At 46.7% G+C, this 21,318-nt stretch overlaps 1 protein-coding gene across 1 annotated transcript in view; it reads left to right on the forward strand.

Annotated features, from left to right (window-relative positions):
• LOC126298617 (zinc finger and BTB domain-containing protein 24-like) overlaps positions 1-21,318 on the forward strand; it is a 972,133-nt gene that overhangs the window by 660,216 nt on the left and 290,599 nt on the right. Inside the window, exon 6 of the mRNA XM_049990024.1 lies at positions 20,554-21,234. Within this exon, the coding sequence (XP_049845981.1) occupies positions 20,839-21,234 (396 nt within the window). The 5' untranslated portion in view covers positions 20,554-20,838. The remainder of the gene's footprint in view (positions 1-20,553; positions 21,235-21,318) is intronic.

The following is a 21,318-nucleotide window of genomic DNA, read 5'->3' on the forward strand; positions in this document are numbered from 1 at the left end:
TCCTTTAGGAATGGTTAGTTTCCTGAGCGATTAAAGTACTCAGTAGTAAAACAGCTTTATAAAAAGGGAGAAAGGGATAATGCAGATAATTTTAGACGTATTTCTATGCCATCAGTGTTTGCAAAAGTTATTAGACAGGCTGTGTATGCAAGGATAATTGATCATTTTATATCACACGATTTGCTGTCAAATGAACAGTTCGGCTTTAGAAGTCTTTTCTCAGTGAGATACTGGATGCGTAAACAAAAGGTTTCGAACGCTAGGCATATTTTTTGATCTAAGTAAAGTGTTTGATTTTGTTGATCACAAAATATTGCGCCTAGAACTACACGGCTACCACGGCCGGCGGAGGTGGTCTACTGAGCCAAGGCTACATTGAGCAACGGGCAAGAAGGGATCGGATGCAATTGCAACCACATTTAACAAGATTGTAAGACACCAAATCTCACGCTCTACAGTGGCAAGGCGTCTGCATAAGTTGTCTCTTTGCCCGAAGAGCAGTGTGTTGTGTTCAGTTGACAACTACTCATCGGAGGCACCATTCGTGACAATACCAAGACATAGGGACTGGACAAGCGACGAGTGAGGTCGCGTGATCTTTCCGGAGGAGAGCAGATTCAGTCTGAGTGGTGATTCTGAACGTAACCTCATATGGTGAGAGTTAGGAACACGTAATGGGTCCCGAAACATTGTCGAACATGGTTGTTTTGTTTGTCTAGGCATAATTTTGCGTAGGCTAACTGACCTCCAAACACTTGAACACGGTACACTCACCCATCAACGTTATTGTGACGCTATACTCCTTCCCCGTGTGCATCTTTTTAGCGGTGCATTCGGCACTGACTTCACTTTTCAGGATGACAATGCGCGACCACATCGAACATAGCAGGTGGAGGAGTCTTCGTAATAAGATGATATTCGGTGAGTGGAATGTCCTGCCCATTTCCCCGAATTAAATCCCATCGAGCACGTGCTGCATGCATTGTGGAGACGTATTTTATCACTTATTCGTGCACCTATGAGCATCCAGCAGTTGTCAACCGCACTGCTGGAGCTACGGAAGGCCCTATAACGAAAAACTCCTTACCAACCTGCTGCTAGCGTGGGAGCGCGTTGCAGAGAATGCTTACCTGTCCATGGTGATCAAATGGTTCAAATGGCTCTGAGCACTATGGGACTTAACATCTGAGGCCATCACTCCCCTAGACTAAGAAATACTTAAACCTAACTAACCTAAGGACATCACACACATTCATGCCCGAGGCAGGATTCGAATCTGCGACCGTAGTTATCGCGCGGTCCCAGACTGTTGCGCCACGGTGATCACACACTCTACTAAAAACCACGTCTCGCCTTTTGTAATGTCCAGGGGAGCGTTGTAAATCGCGATACCTTTACTGTAGTTATTGCCTTTCACTGAAAATGTCAGTCTGCTTCGTCCCATTGCGCGCTTCTTTCAGTTTTCTTCTGTAGTATACTGTAGCAGTTCTTCCTATGAGGGTTGTTCGTCAAGTAAGTTCCGATCAGTAGCGAAATGGAAACCACTGTGAAAATCAAAAACGTATTATTTGCAACAGTTAGCCACACCTCCCCCCCCCCCCCCTACTTCTCTACATAGTCGCCGCTCCCGCTTAGTCATTTGTCGTAGTGTTGTGCCAACATTCCAATACTTTCATAGTGGAAGGCAGTCGCCTGTGGTTTTCCGCCAATACTCTATGCTGGTCTAAAGCTCGTTGACTGTACCAAAATGTTGTTTTCAAAGTCAGTGATTCATGTGAGCAGAGATAAAACTCATGGGCAGCCAGTTATGGACTGTATTGTGGATGATCAACCACCTCCCATCAAAAACTCTGCAGGTGCATCTTTGTTGCCCCTGCGAAGTGCGGCAGAGAATTGTCACGAAGAAGGAACAGCATGACAGTTATCTTACGTGGGCTGCGTGACATTAGGCGGAATATGTCACCAGGCACTCGTACTTGGCGTGGGAGACTACTTGCTAGGCATCTTTACGTACTCACTGTGCTCTCAGAACTGAAAAGAGCGAAATCAAGCTTAAGGTACTTTCGTCTTCAAGTTTTGCACATTAATGTAGTGCAAGGGGCGATTGAAAAGTTTCCGATTGAAGGCAACACTAGCCCGTTGCCTAAATGTCGATGGAGTCGCGCTGGGTTGCATATACGCTGCAGCAACGGTCTCAAATGGAAACGATCTGATCGCCCTTTATACGCTGAAACTGGTACACCTGCCTGCTATCGTGTAGGGCCCCTGCGACCTCGCAGAAATACCGCAACGCGACGTGGCATGTGATGGACTAATGTCTGAAGTAGTGCTGGAGGGAATAGACACCGTGAATCCTGCAAAGCTCTCCATAAATCCATAAGAGTACGAGAGGGTGGAGACCTCCTCTGAACAGCACGTTGCAAGGCGTCCCAGATATGCTCAATAATCTTCATGTCCGGGGGGTTTGATGGACAGCGGAAGTGTTTAAACTCATAAGAGTGTTCCTGGAGCCATTCTTTAGCAATTCTAGACGTTTGGGGTGTCGCATTGTCCTGCTGGAACTGCCCAAGTCCGGTGGTATGCACAATACACATGAATGGATGCAGGTGATCCGACGGGATGCGTATGTACGGGTCACCTGTCACAGTCGTATCTAGACGTACCGAGGGTCCCATATTAGTCCAACTGCACACGCCCCACACTATTACAGATCCTCCACCAGGCTGAACAGTCCCCTGCTAACATGCTGGGTCATTGGATTCATCAGGTTGTCTCCACACCAGTACACGTACATGAGCTCGATGCAATTTGAAGCGAGACTCGTTCGACCAGGCAACATGTTTCCAGTCATCAACAGTACAATGTCGGTGTTAACGGGCCCAGGCGAGGTGTAAAGCTTTGTGTCGTGCAGTCATTAAGGGTACACGAATGGGCCTTCGGCTCCGAAAGCCCGTAAGGATGACGTTTCGTTGAATGGTTCGCACGCTGACACTTGTTGATGGCTCAGCATCTGCAGCAGTTTGCGAAAGGGTTGCGTTTCTGTAACGTTAAACGATTCTCTTCATTCGTCGTTAGTCCCGTTCTTGCAGGATCTTTTTCCAGCTGCAGCGACGTCGGAGATTTGATGTTTTACCGGATTACTAATATTCAGGGTACACTCGTACGGGAAAGTCCCCACTTCATCGCTACCTTGGAGATGCTGTGTCCCATCTCTCGTGCACCGACTGTAACACAACGTTCAAACTCACTTAAATCTTGATGACCTGCCATTGTAGCAGTAGTAACCGATCTTATAACTGCGTCAGACACTTGTTGTCATATATAGGCGTTGCCGACCGCAGCGAAGGCTTCTGCCTGTGTACATAGTATACAAACGTGCGAAGGTGAGCAAAATGGGCGCCCCGCCGGTGGTATGCTTCCCTCGTTACACGAATGCCTGTCCGCTCATCGCGGCTTCGCACTTTGCCCCACACGCGTCCCTGTCTTACGAAAAGCACCTTCAAGCACGTGACGAGTAGCTCGGTCAAGGGCGCGGCTCAAATTCGTATCGCAGTTTGCAGAAACACAGCTGCCAGAGCGTCTTGCCGGCGCTATCGCGGGAAGGAAAAAAGCTGCAGCTGGGAGCTACATTATCTAAGAGGCTTATTTACGCCACGAGCGTGTGGTGTGCACGCGCCAGCTCTATCACGACGCACCTTAACACCCACGTGTTCCATGCGGACTGATAGTAGCCTACTCTCGATTGTGCAACCCCAACGTGCGATCCTTTTGCAGCCCGTGCGAAACGTGTCACTCTTGTGCGAGTTCGAGCGAGATATTTGTAACTCTTCCCTAGTGATAAACAAGTCTCGTTCACTAGCCGGGAAACGTGCCATCACATCGCAGGCCGTGACGACATCTGTAAGAAGCTCTATCTCCGGTTGAGCCCGTTTCACGCATAGGAGACATCCACCGCTCTTCCGTTTCGACCTTCAGTCCAGACCTAGTGTGCCGGTGGTAAGACCCAAAAAAATGGTGGAGTCTAGCGTAAATTTGTAACAGAAGAAAAGTTTGTCTTATTATTAGAAAATTTTTGCAGAGTGATGAGGAATTCTGGTAATAATTTATATTGGAAATATGAATGGCAGCTGACTTCAAATGTGGACACTTAAAAGTTGTTGCGAATGGACACGAGAAACTTCCCAGAAATGCTCACAAACATTATTAATGGTAAGCTGCTTGAGTCATCAGGTTCATCAAATACCTAGGCATAACGATGTGAAACAACACGAAATGCAAAGAGCACAAAAGTTCAGTTGTAGGGAAGGTGAATGGCCGACTACTGTTCATTGGGCGAGTTCTGGAAAATGTAGCGCACCTCTAAGGAGACCGCGTATAAAATGCTTGTGCAACACATTCTTGAGTTTCTTTCGAGTGTTTCTGATCGTCAGAAGGTCGCATTAAAGGTAGTCGTCGAAGCAAAACAAGTGCGTGCTGTCGTGTGGAGAGCTGCTGGTGTACAATTCCTGATGACCACCACATTATGCGTCAGTGACCCGGATGAAATCCCAAACTGGTCACGAACGTGTGACAAGTGATGGCACGTTCGTCGGAACGAGCCTCGAAATTCGGCTGCCTCCCAGGTGCTATTACAGAAGAGTAGTCTACGTTAGAGCACCCATTTTCACCTTCTTCCCTCTTTCTCTGAGAGCATAAACACGTTACACATAGGACACAGCCCTCTTACCTTGCCAAAAAAAAAAGGCGAGAGTGCGCGTAGTAAAAAAAAGCCATTGGGTTGCTAAACAACTTCTCTGGGGTCTACTTGACAGCCGTGGACTGGTAAAATGACTCGCGAACATGGCCACAGTGAACGAGGCCCACACGCCAGCTTATAACCAGGTGGCGCTGCACTGAACCTGAATGATATTTGCAATACGCCACATCCAGTGGTGGGGTGCAATCTGACGGTTCGGTTGGGCAGTCGTATTGGGCTAGTACTTATCGCAGTCAAATGGAATGCCATCGCGAGAGTGTCAGCCGACCCTCTGAATGGCAGTGCCTACCCGCGAGTTGGAAGGGAAGGCACACCAGGCTGCGCCCTGAGAAGTAGCACCATCTCGCTATATATAACCGCGAATCAATTGCGGCGGCGGCGGCGGGGCTGTTGTACGTGCTCAGCTGAGAGAGGCTTGGGGCCCTGCCAGCCCGGACGCTGGGCTCACTTCACTTGTTGACATTGGCGGCGCGCCGCCATCTTGGATTCTTATGCAGTTTTGGCGGCGCGCGTGCAGCCGTGCAGTCGCGGCGCTGGCCACAGGGCTCGTCGTGGCCAGCCAGCCGGCAATGGCAGCGGCAAACCCTCGCTGGCTCGAGTCGCGACAAATCCAATGCGCCTCTCGCGTCGTATGACAGCCATTTATTACCTGCGTCTCCTGCAGCTACAAGAGTGAGTACCCTGTATAACCTTGTGCTCCCGCAACCTACCACTTTGATACTTACCCGTGCAGAAGCACTCTTTTGCCAGTGGTTTGACACTAGCCATCGAGATTTCAAAACGGTTACGAACGAACGAGGCTCTTCGTGTCACAGTAAAATGCCCTTCCTTCGTTAGTTTCTTGGATTCAGTGGTCATGTGGCAGTCATAGTCCTATGTAGCGTGTCCGTTTGGTGTTAAGCATGTGTTTTACAAGTGATCAGTGATTCTTCGCGGCTTCTGTGATAATTTCAAGCAGTAACCTTTAGCTGACATCTTCATAAACTCCATCACTGCGTTTGTCGTCTCTCGGTCTAGTCACACAAAAAGTACTACAAAGCTCGACTCACACTTTACAACGAAAGACCACTATTAGTCAGGCACCCTTATAGACAGCGTGTGACTGTTCAGCAAAGTGAACCATATACGTTATAATGCACTAACAAACTTTGTGCTTCTCTACGAAGAGAGCATAAAGAAATGTATTACGAACAACGTAAAACAAAGAAACATCTTAGTGTTTATTCTTTTTTAAATCAGATTAAATTGTTTATTTCAGAGGCCCAAGGTGGGAAGTCCTTGTGAATGTGAGTCATGTCGGAGAAACCAGTAACAAAATATGTGTTTCACACAAGAATTGATATTATAGGATTAAATATTCATTCCACACAGTTTAAGTGAAGTAATTTAGTAGGATATGGGACAATTTAATTATTTAACAGATATGGTTGGGCTCTGTAAATTGATCTGCGCGAACTTGGGTGTTCCATTGCAGTGATGCGCCTATGTGAATCATATATTGCTGATATTTTTATCTTCCACATAAGCCTATTCTAACGACATACTCTGTGTATACAACAGCGCAGAGTTACATCAACGTATTACAACACAGGAGAACGGAAAAGAAAATTTACCGTAGAATGATAGGGCATATATCACCTCTGAAACCTGTCTAACAACAAGAAAATCATAAAAGATTAAAACATAACAAGAAGTGCCTGGTAATTGTTTTGTTGTTCACTACACACAAAAGAGGTTTGCATCAAATATTGTTACGTTGAAGACTGGAAAAACAATGTTCCTTTCACACGGTAGTTCCAAACTTAGTTGTCTTCCACTTGCGGCTGTGCTTGAAACCTTAGAAATAAAACTGGCTGGCGTCAATGAATTTCCTACCTACAGTTCCTGTATATCTGTGGTTAGTGATTGTAAACAAACAACCTTCACTTAAGTTTTGGATCTGAGCAAATTATTAAGAGGACAAAATCACAGTACCCTTTGATGTTGGGTCGTTGGTACGCTGCTGGCACACTTTAAATTTTTATCACACACTCAAAAAGAATCAAACCAGGTGATATTTATATTTTTTGTGTACTACAGACTTGTAAATGAAATGTTTCTGTCCTGAAAATTCTTGCAGAGTAACAGAACGTGCTGCAGTGTAAATCCTGGTTAACTACACAAGTCATTATTGCAGACACTAATCCGAAAACATAGCCTCGCTTAACGTTTGCTAGTATAACAGGCAAATGAAACGGTAATCGGTACTTAGATGAAAGCAATGCATCTCGAAGTTACGGAGAAATTTTTAACTGTGGAACTGAACAGAAGCCATACTAAATAACGTTAATAACGTATTCGAAACAAAAGTGGATTTTAATTGGAGTGACGCTTTGAAATTTCGATGCTCTGCCACCTCTCATTTCTACGCAATTTTTGACTCATTGCCGGCCGCGGTGGTCTCGCGGTTCTACGCGCGCAGTCCGGAACCGTGCGACTGCTACGGTCGCAGGTTCGAATCCTGCCTCGGGCATGGGTGTGTGTAATGTCCTTAGGTTAGTTAGGTTTAAGTAGTTCTAAGTTCTAGGGGACTGATAACCACAGCAGTTAAGTCCCATAGTGCTCAGAGCCATTTGAACCATTTTTTTGACTCATTGAGATGTAGGCTTGACATATAATCTGGCTTCACAGAGACCAGTATCTAAAAAAGTGCAACCAAAATTAATAAAACTTTGGTGCAGATGAATATAGTTCTGATAGTGGCTCTGTTTATCGTTGTGTGCCTTCTTTCCTTTGTAGTATGGCCGTACAGTTAGATTATCATTTGTGTATTTCCAAGTTCCTGTACTGATATCTGGGCTATCTTCGAGTTAGAATCGCAGTCAACGAGAAACGGTATACGGTCATGTATATTAAAACTCACAGATGAAAATAGCGAGTGTCCGAGACTTAGAAAGAGCGAAAATCCATGCTGAGGTTCGCGACACGTTAAAAGGAAATAGTTGGTTGGTCGTAATGACAGACCCTGTGTTGGCGATGACTGCTTTACTATGTTATCATCATCACATTGATTATTTCGTTTCAAGACGTCACACTCGAAATCTTTCAGAAACGTTTTCCTCAATTCCACATCAATATTTCGTACCAGAAGTGCTGTTTTATGGATGAAAACTTTCTTCGTATATGCCAGTCGACTTGTGACATCTTCCTTTCTTCGGCTGTGCTGTATGATCTTACATTTACGTAGGAGAATTATTTCACAAGTGTCTCATTATAAATTTTGATTTCAAGTAGATATTGCTCACTTTGTACAACATATGCGTCTACATACATACTCTCCGAACGACTGTTAAGTGCATGGCACACCGTACATAGCATGATACTATATGTTAGGATTTTTACAACGAGGCAATTATATGAGTTGACTGATTCTAATTATGAATCATTGATATTGTCTTAGTTTTGTTTATCGTTAACTCGCATTCTGTCCATTCAGTTCAACAGGTCTTCTTCTAAGTCTTACTTACTTAAGACCCGAGAGCCTATGCCGTCATCTTTGGTATGTGCTCCTCTTCCACTTTCGTTCCTCTTCAGAAGTTTTATCTCATATTCTTCAGTCCCGCTTCGAGGCACAGGATAAGTAGTAGTATTGATGAGTTGAAAACCTGCTCTACACCTTTCTCAGCACGGAATTTCCTTCCCTGAGCTCTCAGTTTTATTGCAACTACTGGGTTTTTGTGGATGATTTAGACTACTCCTCTGTCTACCACTTATAAAAGCTCGTTTCTGGATTGCGAACATCTTATTCTACCTTAGAGTAACAAAAGCTTTCGCTGGTCAATCGTAGGGAGGTATTAAATTTTTCTACTATTTCTGCGCACGTTTACTGTAACCGCACAGATGTTGGCAGTACCTTCCGAAGTGAGTAATTTAATGCCACGTGAGCCGAGAAATCGATCATCTTTTCTTACCGTAGAGTGAGCAGAGACGCAGAAGCCTGAGATAGGGTGCCGCTCAGATTAGATAACAATGATGGCACGCGTCGCTACATTTCATTAACTTCACTTCGTTCTAAATATATGGCTTCACCTCATCCCGCCATAGTCCACGTTACTTCATGCTCTAGAATAATGTTGACATTGACGTTAACACTACTATCATTTTCTTCTTAAAAAGAAAGGAAATTGCTACTGGATAGCTAGGGCAAATATCTTTCACATCTTCTGTTTTAGAAGCTTAAGACAGCATTGTTTCTACTCATTACACACACTAATGTTACATTAACGTTTACAATGAGTGTCTTTCTTCACTTCTGTGCATCGCTCAACACTTCTGTACGCAAGTCATTCATTTCATATTTCAACTAAAGAGGACGTCTTTAGTAATGGAACGTTTCAAAATCACAATCATGCCCGATGAAGGATTTGAATGCGCAATTTCTCTACATCACAGAGTCCAGCGGCTGTTGCATCTATCACTTCTCAATAAATCAGCACTTCTCAGATTCGTCTTATAGAGACCTACTACCAATATACGGAAAGTTTCGATTTAGCCTTTCCTAGACACAGTCTTCAGTCCTGATTGTCAGATCCACAAAGAACACTACTTAATCTCTGCACCTAGCTATTTACAACGACTGAGCATGGATAACACCATGTACTTCTTATCAGGGATCGAAGACTGAGAGCTGTGGCCCGTACTGCAGTAATTCTTTAGTCGAACAAACTGGTCCAGCCTCTATCGTGACGAGCATTTATATCTAAAATAAAATAGGTTCCAAACGGAAGAAAGCATGACGTCGATGACGAGATCATTAGAGACGAAACACGAACTAGGGTTGGGTAGCAGGGGGAAGGAATTTGGCCGTCCTATTTCGAAGGTCAAAAATGGTCAAATGTGTGTGAAATCTTATGGGATTTAACTTATAAGGTCATCAGTCCCTAAGCTTACACACTACTTAAGCTAAATTATCCTAAGGACAAACACACACACCCATGCCCGAGGGAGGACTCGAACCTCCGCCAAGACCAGCCGCACAGTCCATGACTGCAACGCCTTAGACCGCTCGGCTAATCCCGCGCGGCTCATTCGAAGGAATCATCCGGAAATTTGCCTTAAACGAGTTAGGGAAATCTTGAAAAACTTAAATTTGGATGGACGTACGAGGATTTGAAGTTTCGTCCTCGCGAATACGAGTCAATTGTCTTACCACTGCCAGCACCTCGGTCGGTAAGTGCCAATTCTTCCCGGCCCTATTTTTTAGATTGCTTACCCGTCAATGTTACACTGCCTTCAGCTTATGTTTGCGATGTTTTATCAGTATTTCTAAGAAGAAGCCGATATCTGATGCGTTGGAAAGTTTTGACTGCGGCCGTACTAGTAGAGGAGCATGTTGTCTTCACTTGGACCGCCTCGGCCTCGTGGGATTCCTCGAGCAATCACACTACTGTGTCACCTGGAAGATCATAATCGACCTTCCTAGAGAGATTACTGACTAGAAGTGCAGTGCAAGTGAATCCTGCACTACACCGCTCTCCTTTGAGAAAAACGAAATGCCGGCCGCGGTGGTCTCTCGGTTCTAGGCGCGCAGTTACGGTCGCAGGTTCGAATCCTGCCTCGGGCATGGATGTGTGTGATGTCCTTAGGTTAGTTAGGTTTAAGTAGTTCTAAGTTCTAGGGGACTAATGACCACAGCAGTTGAGTCCCATAGTGCTCAGAGCCATTTGAACCATTTGAAAAACGAAATACCGAACTAGCGGAACAGTATGAGCGATTGCCGTCCAGCATTTAAACTCTCAGCTGTCTGGAAATTACGGTTTGGAAATTTAGACATCCACTATTCTTATTTGCTGAATGGGTCCCTATTCAAGTTCTTGTACGAGGTGCATTCAAGTTCTAAGGCCTCCGTTTTTTTTTTCTCTGGACTGGAAAGAGATAGAAACATGCGCATTGTTTTAAAATGAGGCCGCGTTCATTGTCAATACGTCCCAGAGATGGCAGCACCGTACGGCAGATGGAATTTTGCCGCCAGCGGCGAGAATGAGAACTGTTTTAAATACTTAAAATGGCAACTTTTCCTTACTTGAACAGCGTGCAATCATTCGTTTTCTGAATTTGCATGGTGTGAAACCAATTGAAATTCATCGAAAGTTGAAGGAGACATGTGGTGATGGAGTTATGGAAGTGTCGAAAGTGCGTTCGTGGGTGCGACAGTTTAATGAAGGCAGAACATCGTGTGACAACAAACCGAAACAACCTCAGGCTCGCACAAGCCGGTCTGACGACATGATCGAGAAAGTGGAGAGAATTGTTTTGTGGGATCGCCGAATGACTGTTGAACAGATCGCCACCATAGTTGGCATTTCTGTGGGTTCTGTGCACACAATCCTGCATGACGATCTGAAAATGCGAAAAGTGTCATCCAGGTGGGTGCCACGAATGCTGACGGACGAGCACACGGCTGCGCGTGTGGCATGTTGCCAAGCAATGTTGACGCGCAACGACAGCATGAATGGGACCTTCTTTTCGTCGGTTGCAATGGATGAGACGTGGATGCCATTTTTCAATCCAGAAACAAAGCGCCAGTCAGCTCAATGGAAGCACACAGATTCACCGCCACCAAAAAAATTTCGGGTAACCGCCAATGCTGAAAAAATGATGGTGTCCATGGTCTGGGACAGCGAGGGCGTAATCCTTACCCATTGCGTTCCAAAGGGCACTACGGTAACAGGTGCATCCTACGCGCGTGTGCTGTTCCACCAAGACAACGCACCCGCACATCGAGCTAACGTTACGCAACAGTTTCTTCGTGATAACAACTTTGAAGTGATTCCTCATGCTCCCCACTCACCTGACCTGGCTCCTAGTGACTTTTGGCTTTTTCCAACAATGAAAGACACTCTCCGTGGCCGCACATTCACCAGCCGTGTTGCTATTGCCTCAGCGATTTTCCAGTGGTCAAAACAGACTCGTAAAGAAGCCTTCGCCGCTGCCATGGAATCATGGCGTCAGCGTTGTGAAAAATGTGTACGTCTGCAGGGCGATTACGTCGAGAAGTAACGCCAGTTTCATCGATTTCGGGTGAGTAGTTGATTAGAAAAAAAAATCGGAGGCCTTAGAACTTGAATACACCTCGTAGAATTGAAATTAGCGATGTGTAGTGGTGGAATAGCAACTCGTGCTACTACTAAGGGAAACTTACATTCCCACGCGCGAATTCATCCCTGGTGCATACGAAAGTGAAAGCTACACCCTTCTTAAATCTCGTTCCCTTTGTCCAAGGAGCGAGGGTATGTGGATAGGCGTATATACAGCTTCGTCCATACCCTCGCTATCGATACCGTATTCAGAATTTGCTCGATAGGTGGAGTCTGTAGGCGGGAGGCGAGGCTGCGTATTTGTTGTGGCGGTGCAGAGAAAAGGTGAAGGCGATGCAGCCGCGACCGCGCGGAGGGGGGCGGGTGGGGAGAGGAGGGGACGGTGGTGGGGGCACCGGGCAGGCGAGCCGGCGCAACTCCTCGTCGTCTGTTTTTCGAAAGATGTGGCCGTTTTATTATGCAGGTGTTACCTCTTTCGAACGGTCGCCAGCGAGAGCGGCATTCCTTCCACATGGAAAAGTGCGGATTGCGCGGAAATGGGTGCGCGTCACTAGCGTGGCAGCAACTCGGCGGCGGTCGGTAAGTACGTGGGTGCCGCCGGCACATTCTTTGTTAGCCGCCGTCCCGCAGCCCCGCAGTCTACCACTGCCGCTCTTTGGTGATGTCTAGTAGAATCTGCAACGCTGCCCTCGTCTTTCTACTCGCAGTCCTTCTGCTGTCGCTTTCTTTTTCGGCTTTCCGCGCTCCGTCAGTTACGCTGTCATTGCTCCGTTTTAGGAACAATTATCGAGGAAGAATTCGGACGTTGCTTTGCGTTGCCACTGTTGCGGTCTTCATTCCAAGTACTGGTTTGATGCAGCTCTAGTCTTGGGCAAACCTCTTCATCTCCGCTTACCTACTTGTTCGTGCACGGAATAAAAATTTTCGTTCTCCGCGAGTTATTTGTGGACCACTCTCCATTTTCCCACCCAAAACAATGCCGTAAGACACTGTAAGTAGCACTATTCTTGTTAAGAATTTTTAATTAGACACTCTTTGTCAACGTCTGCGATGTTGGTGCTGATAAACTGTTCCAAAATTGCTCCAAACCTTAGAAGATAAAGCCCACCCTATACTTATTCGACAGTTTGAAATTTTATGCCTAGATGAGTTTTCTGTGGATTGTACAAATATACGTATCAAATATATATGTTAAATAACGATATATATAGGTACTTCCTTTATGAGCAGGTAATGTCGTTGATTACTGTTGGAACTTATCGACACTGAACGAACTGAAGATATAGCTGCTTGTCACGGTTGCGTCCACTCAGAAGTGGAACGTGGCCGCAACAGCTTAGTCGGTTCCTTAAACTGCCATTGTCTTACCGTAGCGGAGGCAGCTGTATGTCGTGACCGACAGCGCTGGATGACACGGTCAGCGCGCACCGCTGTCGCATTACCTTAATCACCACATTTACATAGCAGATCGTGTTCCGATACGGCCGATTATTTAATTTCCTTTCCTTCAGCAGAAATCTTATTTACGTTCTTTTACACGTGGAGGGAGAACGAGAAGACAGTTATTACAAAAATAACTGTCCGCCCTCAATGTTAATGTCCAGGTTAATACGAATACTCTTTCTGTAGGAAATTACAAAATTAAATGCAACAAAATATCAAATTGTACTCCTCGTACGAGATCTGTTAAGAGTTTTTAACTGCGCGAATGAATACAGGGATCGAAATCCTACTTGCAAATGCAATTCAAAAATTTGTTCAAATGGCTCTGAGCACTATGGGACTCAACATCTGTGGTCATCAGCCCCTAGAACTCAGAACTACGTAAACCTAACTAACCTAAGGACATCACACACATCCATGCCCGAGGCAGGATTCGAACCTGCGACCGTAGCGGTCACGCGGTTCCAGATTGAAGCGCCTAGAACCGCACGGCTACACCGGCCGGCGCAAATGCAATGTCATTGGTTGCAAATAGGCGGAAAGTCCAGGTATTGTCTGATTACACTAGCACTGCTCAGACATTGGAATAAGTCCCAACAGTGAAATATGTACATACCACAACTGCTTTAAGGCAGACCGATCACATACATTTAATTGTGCTCTTGTGGGAAACACACATATCACGGTGAGATGCACTGGAAGAAACCTAATTTTAATTCATCTGAGGAAGAGGTCACTTGCAAAACGGGCAGATTCTTGGATATTATTCGTCAGTTTGGATTTACGGAAGATGATCCATTGAGTAGCCACGCGATGCGACACGGGTTAATTTAATCAGCGCGAGATCGTCATAGTTATACACAATAATTTCCACCGGTAAACTGTACAGGAAAGACATTGTAAACGCTTCCCCTCACACTCCCTTCGAATAGTGGAAACACTGCGCCACAGATTTTTAAGAGTTAAAAGAGTGTCCCCCAAATGAAGCCACCAAAAAACTACTGTTTAGAACACACAATTTATTGCAATTAGTTTCAGTCAGTCATCTTACTGTCGACATTTATCTCCATTTCTTTTCATAATCGCTTCAAAGACTGTGTTTTCCATTACGGTCTAAGAACCATAATTCTTCTATCTACGTATGTCCCATGTAATAGTTATAAATTACATGGATTAGGGGTTGTGTAGAGTCACTCGTACAGGCCACCATACAAAAACGGAAAACGGAACGAGAAGGAAGGGAAATGATACTAGTATACAACGAACGCTCCTCTACATACTATACAGTAGATTACCCTTCCAGCATTGAACTCGGAGGATTTTTCCACCAATATGATTTTCCCAGGTGTAAATTTGCTAGTAAGAATTCATCTTTAAATGTAGTTTCGAGAAACAGGTTTCGCACAATATGATACCAAGTGATGTGCCCATACTGGGACCGTACTGCTGAGATTGGACCATTTGATACTTGTGCTGTAGAGTGCCCACTTTTTAAACTAGAGCCTTCGAGCGCTACGATGATGAAAATGAAGTAAAGTACAAGACGTGTTTACGGCAGTGATGTCGGGAAACCTGCTGAAAAGGAAAGGAAAGGAAAGGAAGAGCAGAAACGTCAGGAGAGGAGACCGATGATGTCGTTAAGATATGGATAGATGTAGAAACATTTGTCAGCAAAGTAGCTCGGATTGATGCGCTACAGGGGGAGCTGGTGTTGCAGAAGAAAAGAGACGTGACCCTGCGAGAGGAAGCGCGGCACAAGATGCGCACGCGATACGCCCCCAGCCGAGGCCCACCTGCTTCCTGTACAATTACCCGTATACTGCACCTCTGTCGATCAAAGATATTGCGAGCCTCGCCCTCCGTAACATTTCGATAGCAGCGCACGCCGGGCGCATTCGACGGCGGCCACCTGGAGGGGAAACGCGGCATTATTACGCGACGCATCTGCCAAAAAATAGTCATTTCCAGTTCCGCTCGTCTGTTACGGCCGTGCGGAATGTTTGGCGTACGCTATCGCCGATATCTCGCTTACGTACTAATTGTAAGGCGAAGCGCGCAGTAAACATTGCACCTGCTTCCTGGAGAATCCCGCAGCTCAGCTGTTCTGGCCCTTTGTCTCGCTGGGGCATTCTCTCCCAGCGCAAAGACAACTCGCACCTCTTCTGACGTATCGCGAGCGCGTGATGCTGCTGTCTTCGCTCAACCTAAAGTCTATCACCGTTGCTCTAATTCTGTCGTGGCCGCCAGAGGATGAAATATCTCGCAACATTTGCTCAGAATACAAAGAGGAGAAAGTGCACTTTGCAAAAGGCCGAGCGAGTAGCTACTTTGACCGCTCCGTGTGATTTATTTAAAATAATTATTACTTTTATAATTTGTTGAATATGGCTACACTTTTGAGCGCATTTTCGAAGCCGCTGCCTCGTTTCAATGTGCATTTACTGTATGCAGTACAATTTTGTCAAAAATTGATGATTTTTTTCTGGATGTTATAAATAAAACAAATTCAGGAATCAGTCACAAATCTGATCTGTACTTTTTATCAGATCTAGATCATAGCACATTGCGTTTACAGCCTGCCATATAGACTCGTCAGACTTGTGACAACACATGTTACTACACGACTATAACATGTGCATAGCCAGACTGAGTTGGAATCTGGAAATCTACGTGTTAAAGTGGTTTAGTGACGTGTGTTGGCATAAGCTTGACAGTCTATATGACTCTGTTTAAAGGCAAGGGGGATAGCTATTCAATAGCTGAACTCTATTTTTTGTTCAGTGTATTGGCTTTCTGGCCGCGGTCATTCAGTCATCTCACTGGTGTAGTACCTCGGCACAGCTACCGAGGCGCACCAGCTGAAATCTAGATCTGCAATCAAATACAGACTGTATTTGCGACTGATTGCTTAATTCTATTTTTTTAAGTATACCACAGTCGTTGTACACAATTGTTCTGATGGAATCAAACTTGGTTATAGATGAAGGTTTGTTTACTATGCCTTATGCTGCAGCCTCGAAGAAAACCAAAGAAGAATTCACCGATTTGCATGCCGTTACATTTCTTATGTTTTTTATTTGACTTTAGCTATAAGTAACAAATTAGGCCTGTAGGAGGTATGTAACTGTCTATTTTCTTTCAAAAAACGTTTATTTTTATTTCTGTTGCACACAAGCAGAATTACCTTGCAATCTTTCTAAATGGCATTTAACTTACCAAAACTCACGCACTTAAATAAAGTAAGAAGACAGAGTGGAAACAAATGATACAGACTGCTGGAATATCACTTTCACAGATTGTTCTCAGTGTTACGTCGTGGATAAAGGAGAATAATCTCTAATTTCCGTGCTTTTTTTCCTTTCTTTCCTCGCTTCCTTCCGTCAGTATAAGCTGTCGACTTGTACAGTGCGAACAGTATTTAAAAATAAGTAGAATTTTTTTACTTCTGTTTTGAAAAATATTATATGCCACCGAATTAAGAAGCGAAACTGATATCCTACATCAGTGTTCCAAATTTTTGTTATGATGATCGTTAAGAAACCTGTAGCCGCCGACCTTCAGAAGCAGAATGCGACGCACTACTTTTTACTCACATACTCCTCGACGCAGAAGAGGACAGTCTTCTAGATTCTGTCAAGCAGCCGAATCGTGCTTCATGTCCACGATACATGATCGCGAACACGCCACTATTTATCGTAACATTTCAAAAATTGCAATTAAAAATATCAAAACATTGAAGAACCACACAATGCTGAAATGAAAGTAAGATTGACTAATAATAAATATTCTGCTTTAGAGTTTACCTCATTTTAGAAAGGTTAATAATCTGCAAGGAACTGGCGTAATGCAGACTAGTCTTTTGCGCAGTTTGAAAACACTGTGGAATAAACAAATAATAATGATTGTTATTTGAAATCCACTTGGACAAGACTGTGGCTTGACGGAAATGCTGGCTTCTTGCTTGAATGAAGAAAAGTATTAATTTCTGTTCGTAATTAATAACAGAAATAAAATTTCCTTTATTATTAACAAGTGGAGTGACCACTGAAACTTAGCGCAAATACTTTAGGATGACAATGAATGTCCATATAATTTTACTTCCTAAAATAAAGTCTTACGAGAACTATGGCTGTGACACAATATAATACAAGAATTTTAAATTGAAAGCAGGAGATTGATACAAATTTGCTTTAAATACGTTATTTGCTATCTGACATGTTCATCACCGATTTCGTCAGGTCTCCTTTCACCTTCTTGTGCACCTTCCAGTCACTAAAAGACCGAGATCCTAAGTCCCATGTTGGCCCGTAACATCTGTTTGAAGATGGATTTTTCAAATCCGACAAGATCTACAGAGTTGTCTTTTCTTTAAAAAAGAAAAAAAACAAATAATTTCTCATAATTGAGTTATAGGTGTGCAGTATGGTTAAGCTGCTTCATAGAATTCTAGAAGACTGTACCTCTTTCGTGAAAGTGTGTCTTAAAACCATCGGTGTAGCGGATCCTGTTTCCGAGAATGGGTAGTTGCAAGCTCTCTAGGTTCACAACAGACATGGCTGAGTTAACTGAAGCTCGAATTGCACATATTTTCTGTCTGGAATGGTAGCGTACTACGTACCTAAAACCAGTTTTCAGATAATGATCTAAATACAGTCCATATTTACTGAGAAGCAAATTATTTTTTTTTTTTTTTTTGCTCGCCATTCTCGTAAGCAGACAAGTACGAAATGTTGTCGTTAGTGCTCATATTGTAATAAATGCGCACAATTCAATAGCGATGCAGAGTTAGTGTCGTAGTGCCGTACATCGAGACAAGAAATTTTAATATTTCACCAAATTGCCATTGATTTGCTTTACGCATCTCGAAAAGTAATCTACTGTGTTTATGTGAGTTGTTAGCTAGTAGATAGTGCAATACAAAATTGTGCATGTATTTTAAACTAACATAATTTGATTCTTTCGTGTGTTCCAAAGTAGTAGCGTTTGGTGCTCAATGAAGCAGTGTTTGATACTTGATATAATTAATGCTAACCTGAAATGAAACAGCAATACAGCGCAACTGCGCACGCATAGAGAATGTAAGCATTTTAATAGTCTACAATAAGTTTCGCTTGCCGGTAGCACAGCACGTTTCTACTACTGAATATGACACTTCTACCTTTCAAAGCATTTTCTCGCCAGCGCATGCGAGACTTTCGCCACTTTGCTTCGTCCACAAATATCTCCCCCAAAGCTTCCACTGTTTACAGTGCAATATCCTTTTCCCATCTTCAGCTCGTAGCTCCCGAATAACACAGTAAACATTGTTGGCTGCACGCGCACGGCGCCTGTTACACCCCTGCTTGCCGCTGCGTTCCCGCGCTGTTTCAAACTGGCTGCGGCCGCTAGAGGCGCCACCAGTCCGTCAACATCCCCACTCCAGCCAGCGCCGTACTCGCAAGCCTCGCTCGCAGTTTTTTTTAAAAAACAATTCTAGCAATCACCTGCGGCCGAAGGCAAAAATTTGTGTATTGCTCTGTAATATGAGCCTTTTGCGTGAAATGAGACAACTGCCGTGCCAGACGGGTAAGCTGTGCACGAAACACCGTACTGGATGCGTCAATTCTGCAGTACTGTATTTCGTACATATTATTCACAGTACGAGTACACCACACAACGGTCGGTGTAAAATCAGTCAGTGAAAACGATAAAATTCTGCAATTCTTCGTTTATTCTGAACCAGAAAAAATCGAGTGGAATACGGTATGCTACTTTTGTAGCAACATCTCGATCATCGACTCGAGCAGTTTCTCGGCGTCTCAGAGGCGTCGGATATTTATCGATTTTTTCAGTCGTCCTAGAAAATTTTTGTGCTACTACTTTCCGACCACGTTGTTCACGAGCGAAATGTGCATACAACTCGGCCAGGTGCTCTAGCGCATGGACACTCGGGTCGAGCTCAACTCCGACTCTCGTCGGACGAGTGCAGCTGAGCGCACGTCCTCGGAGCCGGGCTTCTTTTTGGCAGCGCCCAATTAGGCGGGGGGCGTGTGTGGCGCGTGAGCGGGTCAGTGGCCGCCGGCCCAGCCGGTTTGGCCAGACACAAAAAACCACTTGTCGCCGGCACACTGACACACTGGCTACGGCCCACGCAGCCAGGGATTCCCCGGCGCAGTGCACTTGCCGGGGGGACCACTGTCTGCAGCCAAGTGCACAGGGCACGAGTGCTTTTATTCTATGTCGAAGGGTTATAGGATGCAATAAGGGGTGATTTTTAAATGGTGTCCTCCAGTACTAACAGAACGAAAGCTGTAAGGCGTGGGCCCGGTCGGCGTCTCAATAGCGCGAGTGCTTCGGAAGGTGAGAGTGTGCACGGCGTGATGCCTACGTGTCGCGGAGCGTGCTGCGGTAGCCGACGTGAGGAAACGGCGGGCGCGGAGTAAGACACACGTACACACACGCCGAGCGGGCAGGCCGTGAGGAGCTACTGAGTGCGAGGGTGCGATTCCCGACAGAAAGAGAGACGGAGCTAGGAGCTTACCGGGCAGTGGCCGGCGGGCACGGCGTCGAAAGAGTTGCGAGCGCGGCGCGGGGTTGTGAACAGCTGAGCGTCTTGCGGCGGCGCCCTGCCCCCGCCACGCGCGCCCCCCTCCCGGCTCCTCGGTAGGGGGAGCGCAGAGAGGGGAGCGAAAAAATCACCCGCTCAGACGGCGACGCGCCAGTCTCGCCGGCGCACGCTTTTTTACCCCTACGAGTTATTCTTTCCCTCCCCCGCTTATTTTTTTCGCGCGTGTCTCTCTTTTTTTTCCCGCGGGCGGGGTGAGGGGCGTCGACGTCGGCGTCGGCGTCGGCGGGGCTGCGCTAGGAGCGGCGCGGGGGTGCGGGCGGCGGAGGGACGAGTCTGAGGTCCGCGGCGGCGCACAAAGTCCTAAGGAAAGGCGGCCGGCGGGGAGGGGCGGCGGCGGCGCCGGCGGCGGGGGCGGCGGGGGCGGCGCGGGGGCGGGGGCGCGGCGTCGCGGCGACGTCTAAGCAGCGGCGCTCCCTTCCTTTCGTCCGCTTTGCGCCTCTCCTTCGCGGCGCGCGCGCGCGCTCTTCCTTTTCCGGGGGGACAAAGGCCCTGCGCCTTCAGTCCGTGTGACGGCCGGCTCGGGGCTCGGGGGTTGCCGGCGTTGCACCGTCTCAACTTATAAGTCGGTCGTCCCGCAGGAGGCGCCTAGCAGTCGGTGGCGCGACGGCGGCGGGCTCACGTCTTCGCTCCCAGCTAACGCGGCGCCCGCGCGCGCCTGCTTCTTTTTGCAGGAGCGCCGCACCGAACTGACGCCGCCCGGCCAGGCTCACGACGACGCCGACGCGCGAGTAAATGACGCGGAGGAGGAAAGGCAGCTGAGTGAGCCCGCACGTTGACACTGAGGCGCCGAGTGCGCGCCCGGCTCCCCGCGTCCTTCCTCGTCGTCGCCGCCCGCACGCCGGCGGACCGCACTTCTGCCCCCGAGACGTCCGACGCCACCTTCCAAGATTACGGACATAACTCTCAACTCGCTGCCGACGCCGTTGGATCTGCGAGCGACGCCGGTTCCCGACGCCATGTCGGCCGACGTCCAGCTCCAGCAGCAGCAACAACAGCAGCAGCAGCAACAGCAGCAGCAGCAACAGCAGCGGTCGGTCTTCAAGATGGACCCGGACTTCTGGCAACAGGCGAGGGGGCCTCCGCTGCTGGGGCCTCCGCAGACGCAGGGCCCCGGCCCGCAGCAGCAGCAGCAGCAGCCGCAGCAACAGCAGCAGCAGCAGCAGCAGCAGCAGCAGCAACAACAACAACAGCAGCAACAGCAGCAGCAGCAGGCCGGCCAGCAGCCGGCGCAGCAGCAGAGGCCGCCGCAGTCGTCGCCGCAGCTGCAGCAGCAGCCCAACAGCTCCGGCGCGCCTTCCCCGCCGCCGGACGACAGCAAGATGATGACCGAGAAGCTGGTCAACGAGTTACAGGTGAGCCGCGCGCCCCTCTCCCCCTCCACACTTCTTTCCTCACAGTTCACACCTCTCCTCCACATTCGGCCGGCTTATTTGCGT

The sequence above is a fragment of the Schistocerca gregaria genome, chromosome X (assembly GCF_023897955.1).
Source record: "Schistocerca gregaria isolate iqSchGreg1 chromosome X, iqSchGreg1.2, whole genome shotgun sequence".
Taxonomy (NCBI): Eukaryota; Metazoa; Arthropoda; class Insecta; order Orthoptera; family Acrididae; genus Schistocerca; species Schistocerca gregaria.